The following is a 14,523-nucleotide window of genomic DNA, read 5'->3' as shown; positions in this document are numbered from 1 at the left end:
CTACACTTCTTCAGACAGTATTCTCTCATTACAGGCAGCACTGTCTATCGGAAGTGAGCTGTAAGAGGATCCAAGGAATTATTCATTTAAATAAAATTTTGGAAAAAGTAATTAATGAAAGATTTAACACTTAACAAGATGAGACCCAATTGGATAAAAATGAAGTCCAAAGCAAAGTAGAATACTCAACAATTTTGTTGGAAAACCAAAGGCGATAGATGTTCAAATTTAATAAGTAATCCTATTGGTGGGCTATCTGGTGAGGTACCCAGACTTTTCACACAAATATCCTACAAACTGAACCTTTTTTGATTAATATTTGAAAATTTGGCTAAATATAAATTTCTCTCAAAAACCTGCAACTCGAGAAAACGATTAATTATCTCAGTCAGTTCATTTTTTAATTACAGAACTATTTTACAGACTAGCTTGTAGTAAACGATCATCGACCATGGTTAATAATATACATGTATATAATCTTTTATAAAACACAAGTCGATGACACAGTAAATTTTGAATATGAACTTTTGAGAAATCGATTCCCATAACGCGTTACCGTCAATGAATCTTGTTTATGTGATAACACATGTATCGCAATATCGTACGTTAATAACCAATTTAGTTTTCTTAAAAGTAGAAGTGTTGTGTACTTTTCGTTGAAATGGATAAAATAAAAATATTTTGCCGTCATATAATTCTTCATTTTGGACGGTTTGTGTTTGAAGGTAAGGTTTATAAGTAGCCCAAAACTAAACTCCAGAAACGAAACAACTATCAAAAACAATGGCTAGGAGTCGGTGTTTCTGCAACAAATATAAGAATTCGATTTCATCTGACCAGTGCCTTTCTGGAATGCTAAAGAGATCTTTTTTTTTTTACTACTTTACTGTATAAAGGGTAAAACAGTAACCGAAGAATATCTCGCAAGACTTCTGCGATAACTGGATGAAGAAAATCGTGAAAAGATGGCTTGTATTGAAGAAGAAAAAACATCTTTCGTTCAAGGAAATGCTGACTAAAAAATGTGCCGATGGGAAAACTGAAGGCTTAGAAGTACAAAGGGACTTTAGCCCAGAATGTAAAATAAATGGATGGAATAATAAATAAATATATACAATACATAAAATAAATAAAGAAGTATAAATGTATGAAAACATTTCAACCTTTTTAGCTAAGTGGAGCAAAAGAAAAGTTAGGTGTGGAGGATTGGAATGCAGGGAAAAAGAAGGGAAAACCCGCAGAAAAATGGATGGATACGACGTAAAATGCTCTCAAGAACTGACGCTAATTTTGATTCAAAAAACTAATGTTTTTAATAAAAATATTGCACCTTTATTCAAACTTACTACATAAACTCAATCTGATATAACACTTTTTGGCTTTTGAAATTTAACACGTAAACTGGACGAGAAAATCTCGAATTTTAGAAACATTTTTTATTTATTAAAGATTTTGTTTTTATCCATTTTCTCCAAGAATAACAACATTAAAAGAAACAATTTTTCTCCAGGATTATTGAAATCTTAAAAATGAACAGAAAGAGAACAAAATCCGGTTTATTACTTTTACTATTAGCCAACTTTATCCTAAAATTACATAACCTGAAAAATATACTAGCCAGTATACTTATTAACAAAACTTTACTCTTGTGCTCCATACTAAACTGTTTAGTATTTTAAGGCAGTTTTTAAACTTGACATTTCTGGCAACTCTCGCCATATTCTTTGACCTCTTAGTTAAATCTTCCATTAATGAAGTAATCCAAATATTTATAAAGAGAGCTAGGTATTTTGCAGCCATTGATAATAAATAATTGCCTTAATTATACCAATAAACAAATTTTACATACCTTGCATCCTGATATTTGGAGTCAGCGTTTACAAAATATGCCAACTGTAATGACGGTACACTAATTATGATACCATCATCTGAGACTACAGGTCCGCCGAAATAAATTGGAAATATATGCGCATCCCATGTGACTGGATTGAACATGATTGGAAATGTTAAATTCAACGTACCGGCAACAACTTCTTCCATTATTTTATCCAAATTTAATATATCATTTTCAAAACAATCATTGCCCCATTTAGCGCATATATCTTCGTACGTGAATTTTTCATTTTCTTCGCCAAACTTTATTGTTGTATTTCTAATTATACTATCCAATAATCTTAATTCTTTCCAACATTCTACTGATAGTAAGTTATCACCTTCTTTAGGTAATAATATCACTCGGCCAAATCGACCTAAAAAAAGGTTGAAATAAATCATCGATTGTTATAACGTTAAGGGTACTTATCACATGTAACGAGAAGAAATTACGAGTGTCATTCAAAGAGTAAAGAAAGTTGCAAATATACAACCCAAGAAGTTGCTTAAGTCTATGTGCAGAGCATATCTTCCTTAAGGGCTGAGCCTGCATGAAAAACTTTACGGAAGAACAAAACGTAGCTTTTATTCATTTGTTTTAAATAACTATTTAAAAAACTACAAATACACCAAGCGAGTTCCCATAATTTGATAGAATACAGAAATTTCAAATTAAATCGATTGCATGTTAATCATTAATCAATAATTACATAAGAACAGCAGTGATAAGCATCTTTAAAGATAAAATGAGCTAGCAATCTTTATCCAAATAAATTAACATCTCTGTATGTATGAGTACCAGCGAGTATTGTGAAGGGTTAAGTAATTGAAATTAGCTGGGATGTACGCACGGATTTCAAGTTCCGCTAAGAACTGACTGGTGTACTTAACAAAAAAAAATTTGGGACTTCGGTAAAACCAAAATTACAACCATAAAAACAAAACAAAATTAACTTACCTGGCCTAGTAATTCTAGTTGGATTAAATCTACTAGTATAATTCATTTTAAAGAAATGTTCAACTATGGCTCTTTCAACTTTGCCTACACCATTTTCTGGACTAAATAAATATTCTGGATCCATTTCATAATTAATCCTTTGGTATCCAGTGACACATAATAAGGTTAATAGTAAAGGCACTATGATAAAATAGCCTGGAGTCCTGGCAACAGCTACACCTAGCTTGTAGAACCATCTAGCTAGTATTTCGTCTACACGACAGGTCATCTTGTTGTGATTTACCTGGAACAAAGATTTAAAACAATATTAGTCACAATAATTAGTTGATAGTAAAATTTATTTAAATGTTATCAACCATTAGAGTTATCTTCCAGATTGAGAAATAGAACAGAATGATTGCTGTTAATTCTAGTCTTCAATTTACGATAGCCTTCTACAATGTTAATGTCATGAACAACAAGAAAAAAGGATGTTATCCACAGGAAGTGAAAACAATATATTCGATGTGAATTTTTTTTCTTCATCTTCGTGAGAAATGTTTTCATTTTAGCCAATAAAAGCATTCTTCTCTCAACTGTAGCGAAGCAAACCTGTCAGAGTTACAATGTAAGCGAAGAGTTTGTGCAACGAATTCAGTTCTGTAGGTTACGTCTGCGTACTGTTATAACATTTGCACGCAACTGTTACACTGATAACAGAGATGCCAACTTAAGTGTATAGAAATTATACAATCCCTCTTTACACAATTGAATTTTGAATTATTTCAAAGGAGTGGAATTTTATACTTTTAACTAAATTGGCATAATTACAAATAATATATTTTTCAATCAAATTTATATGTTTGCAATTTAAGTAAGTTTTACTTGGTACACGTTACTAAATTACTTCGTGTATGTTTCGATAACTCCATAATGAAGAAGGAACAATTTAATTCGCGAATATAAGTGTCAAAAAGTTTTATGTTTCAAATACATCGGAGTAGTACGCTGTAGGGATGTCATCTGAACGGGTATATCACATTTTAACCGAAGAATTGGGAATGAAAAAATTATCCGCAAGATGGGTGCCGCGGCTCTTGACATTGGACTATAAACGTACCAGATTGGAAATGTCCGAACAAAGGCTGGCCCGTTTTCAGCGCAACCAACAAGATTTTTAGCGCCGGTTTGTGACTACAGATGAAACGTGGGTCCACTGCTCTACCCCAGAGACAAAACAGCAGTCAAAGCAGTGGAAACATGCTGAGTCACCACCACCAAAGAAAGCAAAGGCAGTACGTTCGGCCGGAAAGGTCATGGCCTCAGTTTTCTGGTATGCAAAAGGCATTCTGCTGATAGATTATCTTCCTACTGGCCAAACAATTACGGGGCAATACTATGCAAACCTCCTAGACCAACTGCAGGAAAAGATACGCGAAAAAAGGCCTGGTTTGGCAAGAAAAAAGTCATCTTTCATCAGGATAACGCCCGCCCGCACACAAGTGTTATTGCCATGGCAAAACTTCATGAACTGAGGTACGAATTGTTGCCACATCCACCTTATTCACCTGATTTGGCACCATCAGACTTTCATCTCTTCCCCAAGCTGAAAATTTTCCTCGGTGGACGGAGATTTCCTACAACGGAAGAACTGACAGCCGAATTGGAGAGGTATTTTGCAGGCCTGAAGGAATCTCATTTTCGAGATGGGATCAAGGCATTGGAACATCGCTGGACCAAATGCATTAGTCTACAGGGAGACAATGTTGAAAAATAAAAGCAGTCCGAGGTAAGACACTTCTTTCTAGTACATTCCGAGAACTTTTCAAACCACCCTCGTATTTAATGAAAAAAATGATGAGACCGAAGAACTTGAAGTTAGGATGACTGCAAGCAAAAGAAACTTCTACTCTCCTCAGTAGGAGATAAAATAGAAGGGGCATCAAAGAGATCAAAACTTCTTATGTACTAGACCCCAGTTCGACCGAATGTAAAAACGTGGTACTAAGCTCAAGAAAAGGAAGGTAACTGATTTTTTTGGGAATGATTGGTGCTCAGGAGATCTACAGACCACGCTGCAGGAATGACTAGAAGGAATAAGAATTAAGGAAACTCTATAAAGAGCCGGATATAGCTGTCCAATATAGCGCAACTGAGATGAGTAGGATGTCAGCAGAGAGAATGCTCGAAGAGCGGTTTTCTCAAACATTGCTCTTCAGAAAGCCAGGTATGCAATGGAAGAGAGCACGAACTCACCTGCGTTGGATCAAAGATTTCGAGCACGCAATCAAAAAACTTGGAGTGTGAAGTTGGCGACAGAGAGCTAAGACATCTTATTATTTTGTAATCAAATATTTTCAAAGATTAGTTCTACCACTACTGTTTAATCTAAATAGGAAGAGATCTGAACAAAAGATGATTCGAAAGAACTGAGCAAGTACAATTAATTCTATCTTCTACATCATCAAATATAGATAAATAAAGTTTCGTCTGTCAGTTACATTAATTTTGTTAGCTGTCATATATGAAGGCCATGCAATGATTAAAAAGACAAAGAAATGCGAATTGAAGAATATAATTGAGCAGCTTTTTGAACACTGATTCAGGATGTAAATACTATTCCTTAAAGTAATAACATTTTTGAAGAATTAACGATGAGTGCGGTATATTTCCGGTTTCTGAAGTGGAGAAACACTTGAATGCTTAAGCTGTTGAAATAAATGAATTGAAATTAATTGAAAAATTCTAGAGAGACGAAGAGAACATGTCAAAACATGTACCAAAATTTGTAAAATTTATGATTGCACGCGCTAGGCTAAAATTCAAGTTACGCCATTGCTTTCAACCCAATCTGAAGAACAGTATAAGAAACTAATCTAAAATTGAAGCACTATTGGCTAAGCTGTGACCCTCATTCCTTCAGTATACTAAACACCTTGCTTTTCTTATCTTAATAATTATTGATAATAGGTCGCGTTTTATTTCTTATTATGAAACAATTTATCATTCATTAATTATAGAGTAAGACTTATATAATGAGAGGGGTACCTTTAATGACAGTAATTTAACGACTTTATAACAATGTTACTAAATAACAGTAATATTTATTTTTTTAAAAAAGGTGCAAGATAAAAAAAAAAATACAGACTTTTAGAAAGATTTGACCTGCATCTTCTGGGAAATTAGCGCAGGAAAAGCTGTTGACAGTGGACTGTTTCCGGTTAGTGAACAATTTGAATAATTGGACGCCCAGTAATTTAATGTGAAAATGGCAGAATGTAACATTTTTTTCCCCAACTTATTATCTGTCTCTCTCCAATTATTCCTTAACCGCATCTACCACAACTGGGTTGATCTTAAAGGCCATCAAACTTCAATAATTCTATTTACTGCAGTCCCGCTTGCCTGAATGGCTCATTTTTGTTTATTAAGTCGCAGGTAGTTTTTTTTTTTTTTTTTTTTAAACACCTGACAGTTGGTAATAGGATATAATATTACTTTGCAACGTTACTTTAAATTTCGTAGCCACATTCGTAGTACCGGAAAAAAAATCAAATACAGAGACAATTTAAGACTCGATTTTAGTAATCTATTTGTGAAAGTATGCACTGACTTATAAACAAGTAAAACAAAACCGGAAATAAAAAAGATCCGCAGTAAACTTCACATACACTCAATTATTCCAACATTTCCGTTAACCAACATACCTTTAACCGGTGAAGAAAGCGTCCCCACATTCCTATCTACCGCGCAGTGAAATTACTTTCTTTTCACCTAACATGTTGCTGCTTTTCCTTCATTTTCCAAGAGTTTCTTTATCTTTAATTTGTTAAACATCTTTAGTGAGCACATATTCTATGGTTCTGCCAGTTTCGGATGGACTGCAGAGTTTCAAGCAGGACTCCAGGCACGAGTTTTGCTTCTCCAAAGTGCCGAACTCTCTATCGAAAGCCATACACGTTTTTCACACTGACAGGAAATACTCAATACTTTTAGGGTCATATTTCTCCTAAACTTTCACAAAATAATCCGTTGGGAGCCTCACGCAATGAGAAGTCTAGGATCATCTGTATGGCCAACCTGAGAAGCCATTTGTAATAGTGATTCCGTTGATACGACTATACAGTCTGCAGTGGCCGGTCTCAAAGACTACGATCGTATGATTGACCTTTTGTTGCTCTTGTCGAAGTAACGCTAATGTCTAACAATGATTTTTTACGCCAACCTCTTACCTGAGATATCTAACCCACCATTGTTACGACGACGATTTGCGCATCTACGTTTTGTTGGCTACACTAACCTCCCGTATCAGTCCGATATTCATGATATCCTAGGTCAGGGATGGCGAACCTTTTTGAGAGACGTGGGTCAAATTTTGTTCATTTCTTTTCTTAGCACTAGCTCCTTGGGTCACTAATGCCCATTTGCACGAGTGTAAATTTTTAAAAATTTTAAACTGAATATTTTCAAAACTAAACATCTTTAAAATTCAGTTGGCTTAACGGGTAAAATGGGACGAAACAAGTGGCTATGGAAGTCTCTTTTTTTACAAACATAACCTGAACAAAACCTGAACAAAAGTGTGTTTTATCTGAAGAAAAATCTAAATATGGTTATTTGCTTTGGGTGGTCGATTTTTTTTTTAAACAAAAACAAAATATGAGTAAAATTATACTTTTATTTGATATTTTTAAACACTTTTGGTTTATTTCAAATACTAGAAAAGCATTTGTCGTCATTTGCGTTTTAGGACTGTAATGATCAAACTAAAGGTTATAGATATAGCATTTAAATTGCTTTTGTGTCAATGCGTGATTGAAAAAAAAATACAGATAGAATATAAATTATCCACCACAATTAGAAAATCTAAATCAACCCGCGTAAACAAACAAACTAGTTGCCTAGCAATTGTGGGTCAGTGAAAAAGCTTGCACCGGTCAGTGTCTTACCCGCGGGTCATAGGTTCGCCATCACTGTCCTAGGTATATTCAGACAATCTACATCAGAATGTCTATTTACATAGTCTTAAACGTCTTACGGTTTGTTAGATGTTGTTGTAAATTAGTTTTCCGCCATTTGCCATACGTTTCGGCATAGATACGTGTATGTGCCCTCATCAGTGACTTGATACGATATGGAAATGCACTACTATGATCCATGCAGACTTTTCTGTATATCATCAAGAGAAAGTGGCAAAGCTGTATAAAATATATTTTTTTCTTTAATAATTATAATAATAAAATGTGAATAAATAAGCAGGTTATTACTTACAAAACCAAAAAATGCATGCTTTCATTTTTACATGCATAACAATATATGCATGTCTGGTCATGCAAGAATATTTACTGCGCTCTGGTTTTAAACAAATTAAAGTCAAAGATCATTGGGCAAATGAACAGAGTGTTCAGCACTCAGTAGTCTCTTAACGCCTGGTGGAACAGGAGATAAGAGAGAAGCGGAAGTGGCTGAAGAACTACCAAAGATAAATGATGTTGAAGCGATAAGGTTTCTACCACTAATATACTGGAAGTTATAGATTTAAGCACTGACCAGTAGTTTTTACGTAATTAATTAAGTATGTTGCATTTTTTCCAGCCCTCAGACAAAAAACCAACTCACGTAAATAAATAAAATTATAAATTCACAATATTGAATAGATTTTTGCGATCGAATGAAGAATGTAAGGAATGTTTTTGTTTTTTTTTCAATCGACCAAACAATTGTACATAACTGTTCAGCATTCATTTAATGACAGACATTATGTTACTGAGATTCTTCTCACGATAACAGCTGTCATTGTAAACACGTTTGCTGCGGTTTGTGGGCTTCTAAGATTTATTAGACTAAATGGGCAATGCTTTCACTCCATTGTGTGCACATCGTTCTAATCTCCGGATATGCTGATAATTAAGATGAATTAGAGGTTTTTAATCAATGCAATGTGGTTTATCTCGTTGGATTGCGTTTATTGATAACAGGGCTTTCATTGGTTACTACTTTCTCTTACTAAAGGCTTATTTTCTCCTACTCGTGGTTTGGAAATCTCATGAGAAAAGCTCACCTGAGTTTCCCTTGAATTAGCTGAAAATCTAGGCGCATTCATTGGCCCAGTAGAAATTTTCAGCTCGCTACAAGAGCTAGAGTACATAGCTTACTTTTTGTTCTTATATTCTTTAAACTAACTGAGACTGCGCCAGCTATCCAAATTTTCCTCGATTATTAGAAAATTTGAATTTAAAAAGTAAATAACATTTATTATTACGCTTGTTATTTGTTAAGCTTAAAAAATTAGAACATTTATTTGAGATAAGCAATAAAAAATTGTCAGTCTGTCGACCATATACGAGGTGTGTTCAAAAAGTAACGGGAATTTTTAAATTTCGCGGGTTTGGAGAGTCTGATTGTAAATTTTTTTCTTTTTATTATGTTGGTACACATGCCCCTGAAGTACGATAAAATTTTCAGTAATATTCATTGTTTACTTCTTAAGTGGCAGCCGTTAAGGTTAGACGTGTTTTTCGAGCTTGGCGATTTTTGTTTGTTAAAAAAAATGGATCAAAGAATTTGTATTAAATTTTGCGTAAAAAATGAAATAAAGTGTAATAAAGTGTGTGAAATGTTAATAAAGGCATATGGTGAGTCTGCTATGAGTAAAACAAGGATTTACGAGTGGTATAAGCGTTTCCAAGATGGCCGCGAAAACGTTGAAGATGACGAACGACCTGGACGTCCAAGCACATCAACAACCGATGAAAACGTGAAAAAAGTGAAAGAAATGGTTATGAACGATCGCCGAATCACAATCAGAGAAGTCGCTGATGATGTTGCCATATCAATTGGCTCATGCCATGAAATTTTTTCGGATGTTTTGGGTATGAAACGTGTGGCAGCAAAATTTGTTCCAAAATTGTTGAATTTCGAACAAAAACAGCGGAGAATGGAAGTTGCTCAAGAGTCACTCAATGAAGTCGACAACGATGCGGATCTACTGAAACGTGTTATAACAGGTGACGAAACATGGGTTTACGGATATGATGTCGAAACTAAGGCTCAATCGTCCCAGTGGAGGCATTCTGGATCGCCAAGACCGAAAAAGGCTCGACAAGTGCGGTCGAATGTGAAGGTTATGCTCACTGTGTTCTTCGATTTTAATGGCATAGTGCATCATGAATTCTTGCCACAAGGTCAAACAATCAATAAGGAGTACTACCTACAAGTTCAACGCCGTTTGCGTGAAGCAATCCGAAAAAAACGCCCGGATTTGTGGCAAAACAATTCATGGATTTTGCACCACGATAATGCACCTGCTCACACTTCATTGCTTGTTCGTGAATTTTTGGCCAAAAACAAAACTTTAACGATGCCCCAGCCTCCATATTCGCCAGACATGGCTCCATGTGACTTTTTTCTATTTCCAAACATAAAGAGAACATTAAAAGGCCGTCGTTTTACAAGCATAGATGACATTAAAAGCGAATCGCTGAAAGAGCTGAAAGCTATCACAAAGATCGAGTTTCAGAAGTGTTTCGAGGATTGGAAAAAGCGCTGGCACAAGTGTATTGTATGCGAAGGGGACTACTTTGAAGGCGACAATATTAATGTAGATGAATAAATAAATATTTTTTTCAAAAAACGAAAATTCCCGTTACTTTTTGAACACACCTCGTACTTCAGATGAGATATCAGAATTGAAAATATGTACTACGATTAACTACTTTATCACTTACTTACTAGAAAAAGAGAAAGTAAGTTACACGCTAAAGGCAAAAAAAAGAAGCAGTGATACTCTTTTACAGAACTCACAGACAAACTTTTGTTTAAGTTTCAAGTAAGTTTTCCGGTCCTACAGCAGAATGTGATTCTAAAAAAAAAAATTCTTCCCTAGGGATTTTCCGAGATAGCTGAAAGGCTAGCCTTTAGCCAGACCCTCAAAACCTAGCTGAAATAGAGAACTTGGTGCAAATCCAGAAGGCTGTGAACATCCAAAGCTTTCTGGTAAAATTCTTATAAGTTTCAGGCTTTTTTCTCGTTCAGAACGTAATAAAAATAATTTATATGATAATGAAACTACACCACTTCCTTGGAGATAACCCTAAACGAAATATATCTGTGATTTTCTAATTGTTTTCGAGTACAAGAAATATCGAAATTTATATTTTCGGTGGAAAATACACACACACACACAAAACCTACACGACTGCAACACTTCCTTTTACGAGGGATCAGAGAAAAAGAATATTCAAAACCAAAAACCCTCTATATTTTAAAAACATTTGACAAGGTGCCTGATTCCCCAAGGATCCGGGACATTAACCCCCTGAAAAATACTATCGAGAAAAATACTATGAATATAATTTTAACCACATGTAATTAGACTCCCTTCCCATTGCAATTATGTATTACTACATAATTAAATTAAACAGAAATTCCCCCTTCTTACTCCCCTAGGGTAGTAATGTAATGTAATATGTAATGAACTAATAATATTTATCAGGTCGAGGTTGATACAATTATTACTAGTACTTACTTATAATTATTTATTTATTTATTTTTTTGAGGGTTTAAAAAATATATAAATACATATTTCTAAAATAAATTACGTCAGTTGATTCTAATGAATTGTTAATTATTTTATTTAAGTAAGAGAGATGTCAAGGCGATTAAGAGGTGTATGTTTGTATGTTACAATGATTTAGTCAAATTACCCTAACATTAACCATATTATAATAATTATTGAATAATAATTAGTGAATTAATTGTATACGAACTGTATGCTAATGTAGATACATTAGAGATCTAACCCATAACTAGGATTCAATTAAAGAAACACAAGATGGCATTGCAGAAAATAAATAAATGGGCCAATCAATACCATTTTCTAGAACAACTTGTATTCATTATTAATTATTTCAACCATAGTACGGATTTAATACTAAAAACGAAACAAAAACAAAATCAGAACAATAAGGTTATCTACAGGCAAGGTTAAGTTGTCATTATGTCTTTCAAAAACGCTTTGTTTATTTTATTTATTCATTTTTATTACAGTAATTCATTTTTGAATAATGCATATTAATTTTGATTTAGTAAAGCAGTTATTATTTTATGATTGTCTATTATTGTAATGTCCTTTACAGAGATATTTATTAGGGCTAAAATGTTGTGGAATTTTGCGTGTTGATAAGGTCATCAGGTCTGTATTTTTTTTTTTGATTTTTATCTCTGTAAAATCTCTGCTACCTTGATTCATTTTCGTTTGCCCAAAGAAATAATAAAAATAAACAAACGATGTATTGTTAAGTTAACAACACTGCACAAGTTTGTGGATATAAGTAGCGGCAAGGTAGACGATAGGCTAAACCCGCAAAGCTAAGATGTATTGTTGGTTTAGTGGGGTTCGAATCTCTACCTCTAAGTCTTGGATTTTATTTAATGAAAAATTTACAGTCAAGTGTTCAGCGGTTATATGCTAGACCCGCAATGCTTAGATGTATTGTTGGTTTAGTAGGTTCGATTCCCTAAGTCTTAGGCGTTGGATTTTATTTAATGTTTAATATGAGAATTTTATAGTAAAGTATGTCAGGCGGTTATAGGCTAGACCCTCAAAGCTAAGATGTATTGTTGGTTTAGTGGGTTCGATTCCCTATCTCTAAGTCTTGGGTTTTATTTAATGGTTAATATGAGAAATTTACAGTAAAGTATGTTAGGCGGTTAGAGACTAGACCCGCAATGCAAAGATGTATTGTTGGTTTAGTAGGTTCGATTCACCCGGTCTAGGCGTTGAATTTTATTTAATAGTTAATATGAGAAATCTGTAGTAAAGTATGTTTGTTAGTCGCCTCCATCCACGACACCCTAATTTATAAAGCCTACCTAAGAAAAAAAAGGCATTTTTAGGTAGTCTGTGATTCTCACTTTCCCTTTTTGTTACGTGATAAATCAATAATTAACTGTTTTAAAATATCAATTATTTATCATTACTGTGGTATCGCAATTTAAATTCTTCATTGCAATATGCAATAAATTTCATAATCATTTTTTTTCCTTAAACTATTTGTAATAATTATGCAATTTTATTGCATTTTTTTATTTGTATTAGTATGTTCAAATATAGCAAAAATTAAGTGAAATCACATATAATTAAAGCGACATAAACATTTAGATCAATAATGAAAGAGTTTGCTTATTCAAATGAAACATATGACCGACTGCACAATGTGGGAGGATATAACTTTACAGGTTATACACATGTAGAACAGCTACAGGTGAATAATTACGTCATTTTTTGTGCTTGTGCTTAACGGTAAATCATTCAGTCTGTATTTTGTAAAATAAGGGTATTTTTTTTTTTGTAATCAAAATAATATTTGCTCCATAATTGTTTATATCTAAGGTGGTAGAGGGGTTGTAGTTAGGGGTTTTTGAGGCGTAAAGACAGTAACTGATTGCGTTTACATTATATGCCATCGTAAGCTATATTTCTTCCTATAGAACTTGACAATTCGATAAATCATTTCTAAATACTTAACAGTGGCTGATCAAGACAGCAGTTGACCCCCCTGAAGCCTCAGATCTGAATGGATATATCCTAAATTTCCATCTATTTAAGAATGGTTCGATCCAGAACGTGGCTTTTTCTCGAGCGATTTACTGTTGCGTTCAACAGTAAAGTCCTAATCTTTTCCTTTACAATACCCCAATAAAATATTGTTCCTCTGTGAAAAACCTTGGTATCACTTTCGATCAAAACCTATCCTGGAAAAACCATGTTTCCCAAATCTCTCGTCGTTCCATCCATATCCTTAAGCAGTTTAATAGTTCCCGTCACCTTTTTCCAACTAAGACACGGCAACTCCTAGTTTCCTCTCTTATATTCCCCCATTTCGACTATGGTTGTTTAGTGTATGGCGGTCTTTCTGGTGATATTGAAGCTAAGCTTAAGCGCCTCATGAACTGCTTCATAAGATTTATTTTCAGCATTTCCAGAGACTCTCGCATTTCGCACTGCTACGATGAGTTGAAGTGGCTTTTTCCTGTCTATCGCCGCCAATATTTTTTGGCTTCTTTCCTTTTTCAAGTCATCCAGTCTCAAAGGCCTTCCTATATTTTTCAACTCCTTAAGTTTAAATCTTCCATCCATTCCCGTAACACTAGATCTCGCTCATCTGATCTCTATATTCCCTCACACCGTACCTCATCCTTTGACAAGTCCTTCCTAATACGTGCTACCTCTCTCTGGAACTCCTTGCCATCATCTGTCCGCCATGCTCCTACCCTATCCATCTTTAAATCCCGTCTATTCAGTTATCTACTTTCTATCCAGCTTCCTCCGAAATTCTAATTGTTTTAATTTATTTCCTTAATTTCTGCTGTTTTATTATTTTATTTTTACTTTCATTTTCACTTATTATATTTTCACTTTTGTAAATATTTATTTATTTATTTAATTTCTCTATAATCACAGGCCAAACTATTAAGGCCTCTATTTGTTCCTGTATTTATTCTTAGGGTACAACTGTCCCAGAATAATAAATTTCTTTTCTATTTCTATTTCTATTTTTAAATATTCACGTATATTCAGTAAATATTCAACAGTAGACGAGTATATTCACGTATACACATCATTCTTGTTTCGAGTTATTTATGGTACAAATTTAATGTGGAAGCTCGAATTTTGAAAATTTGAGGCAATAGATCCTCTTATCTCGAGTATT

At 34.0% G+C, this 14,523-nt stretch overlaps 1 protein-coding gene across 4 annotated transcripts in view; it reads right to left on the bottom strand.

The window, feature by feature from the left end:
• The window catches only part of Ptr (patched domain-containing protein), a 113,691-nt gene that overhangs the window by 15,526 nt on the left and 83,642 nt on the right, over positions 1 to 14,523 (bottom strand). For 3 of the 4 annotated variants that reach the window (XM_074113823.1, XM_074113824.1, XM_074113826.1), the window contains 2 exons: positions 2,831 to 3,113; positions 1,850 to 2,249 (listed from right to left, as the gene is read on the bottom strand). In XM_074113823.1, the coding sequence (XP_073969924.1) occupies positions 1,850 to 2,249; positions 2,831 to 3,113 (683 nt within the window). Of the gene's footprint in view, positions 1 to 1,849; positions 2,250 to 2,830; positions 3,114 to 3,186; positions 3,479 to 14,523 lie in introns of those variants that run through there. The other variant, XM_074113825.1, reaches the window with a different exon arrangement.

This window comes from Rhodnius prolixus, unplaced genomic scaffold, assembly GCF_049639745.1.
Source record: "Rhodnius prolixus isolate KJV_2025 unplaced genomic scaffold, Rpr scaffold_7, whole genome shotgun sequence".
Classification (NCBI taxonomy): Eukaryota; Metazoa; Arthropoda; class Insecta; order Hemiptera; family Reduviidae; genus Rhodnius; species Rhodnius prolixus.
The sequence above is the reverse complement of the archived record's forward strand: the minus strand, read 5'-3'. Positions and strand labels throughout refer to the sequence as shown.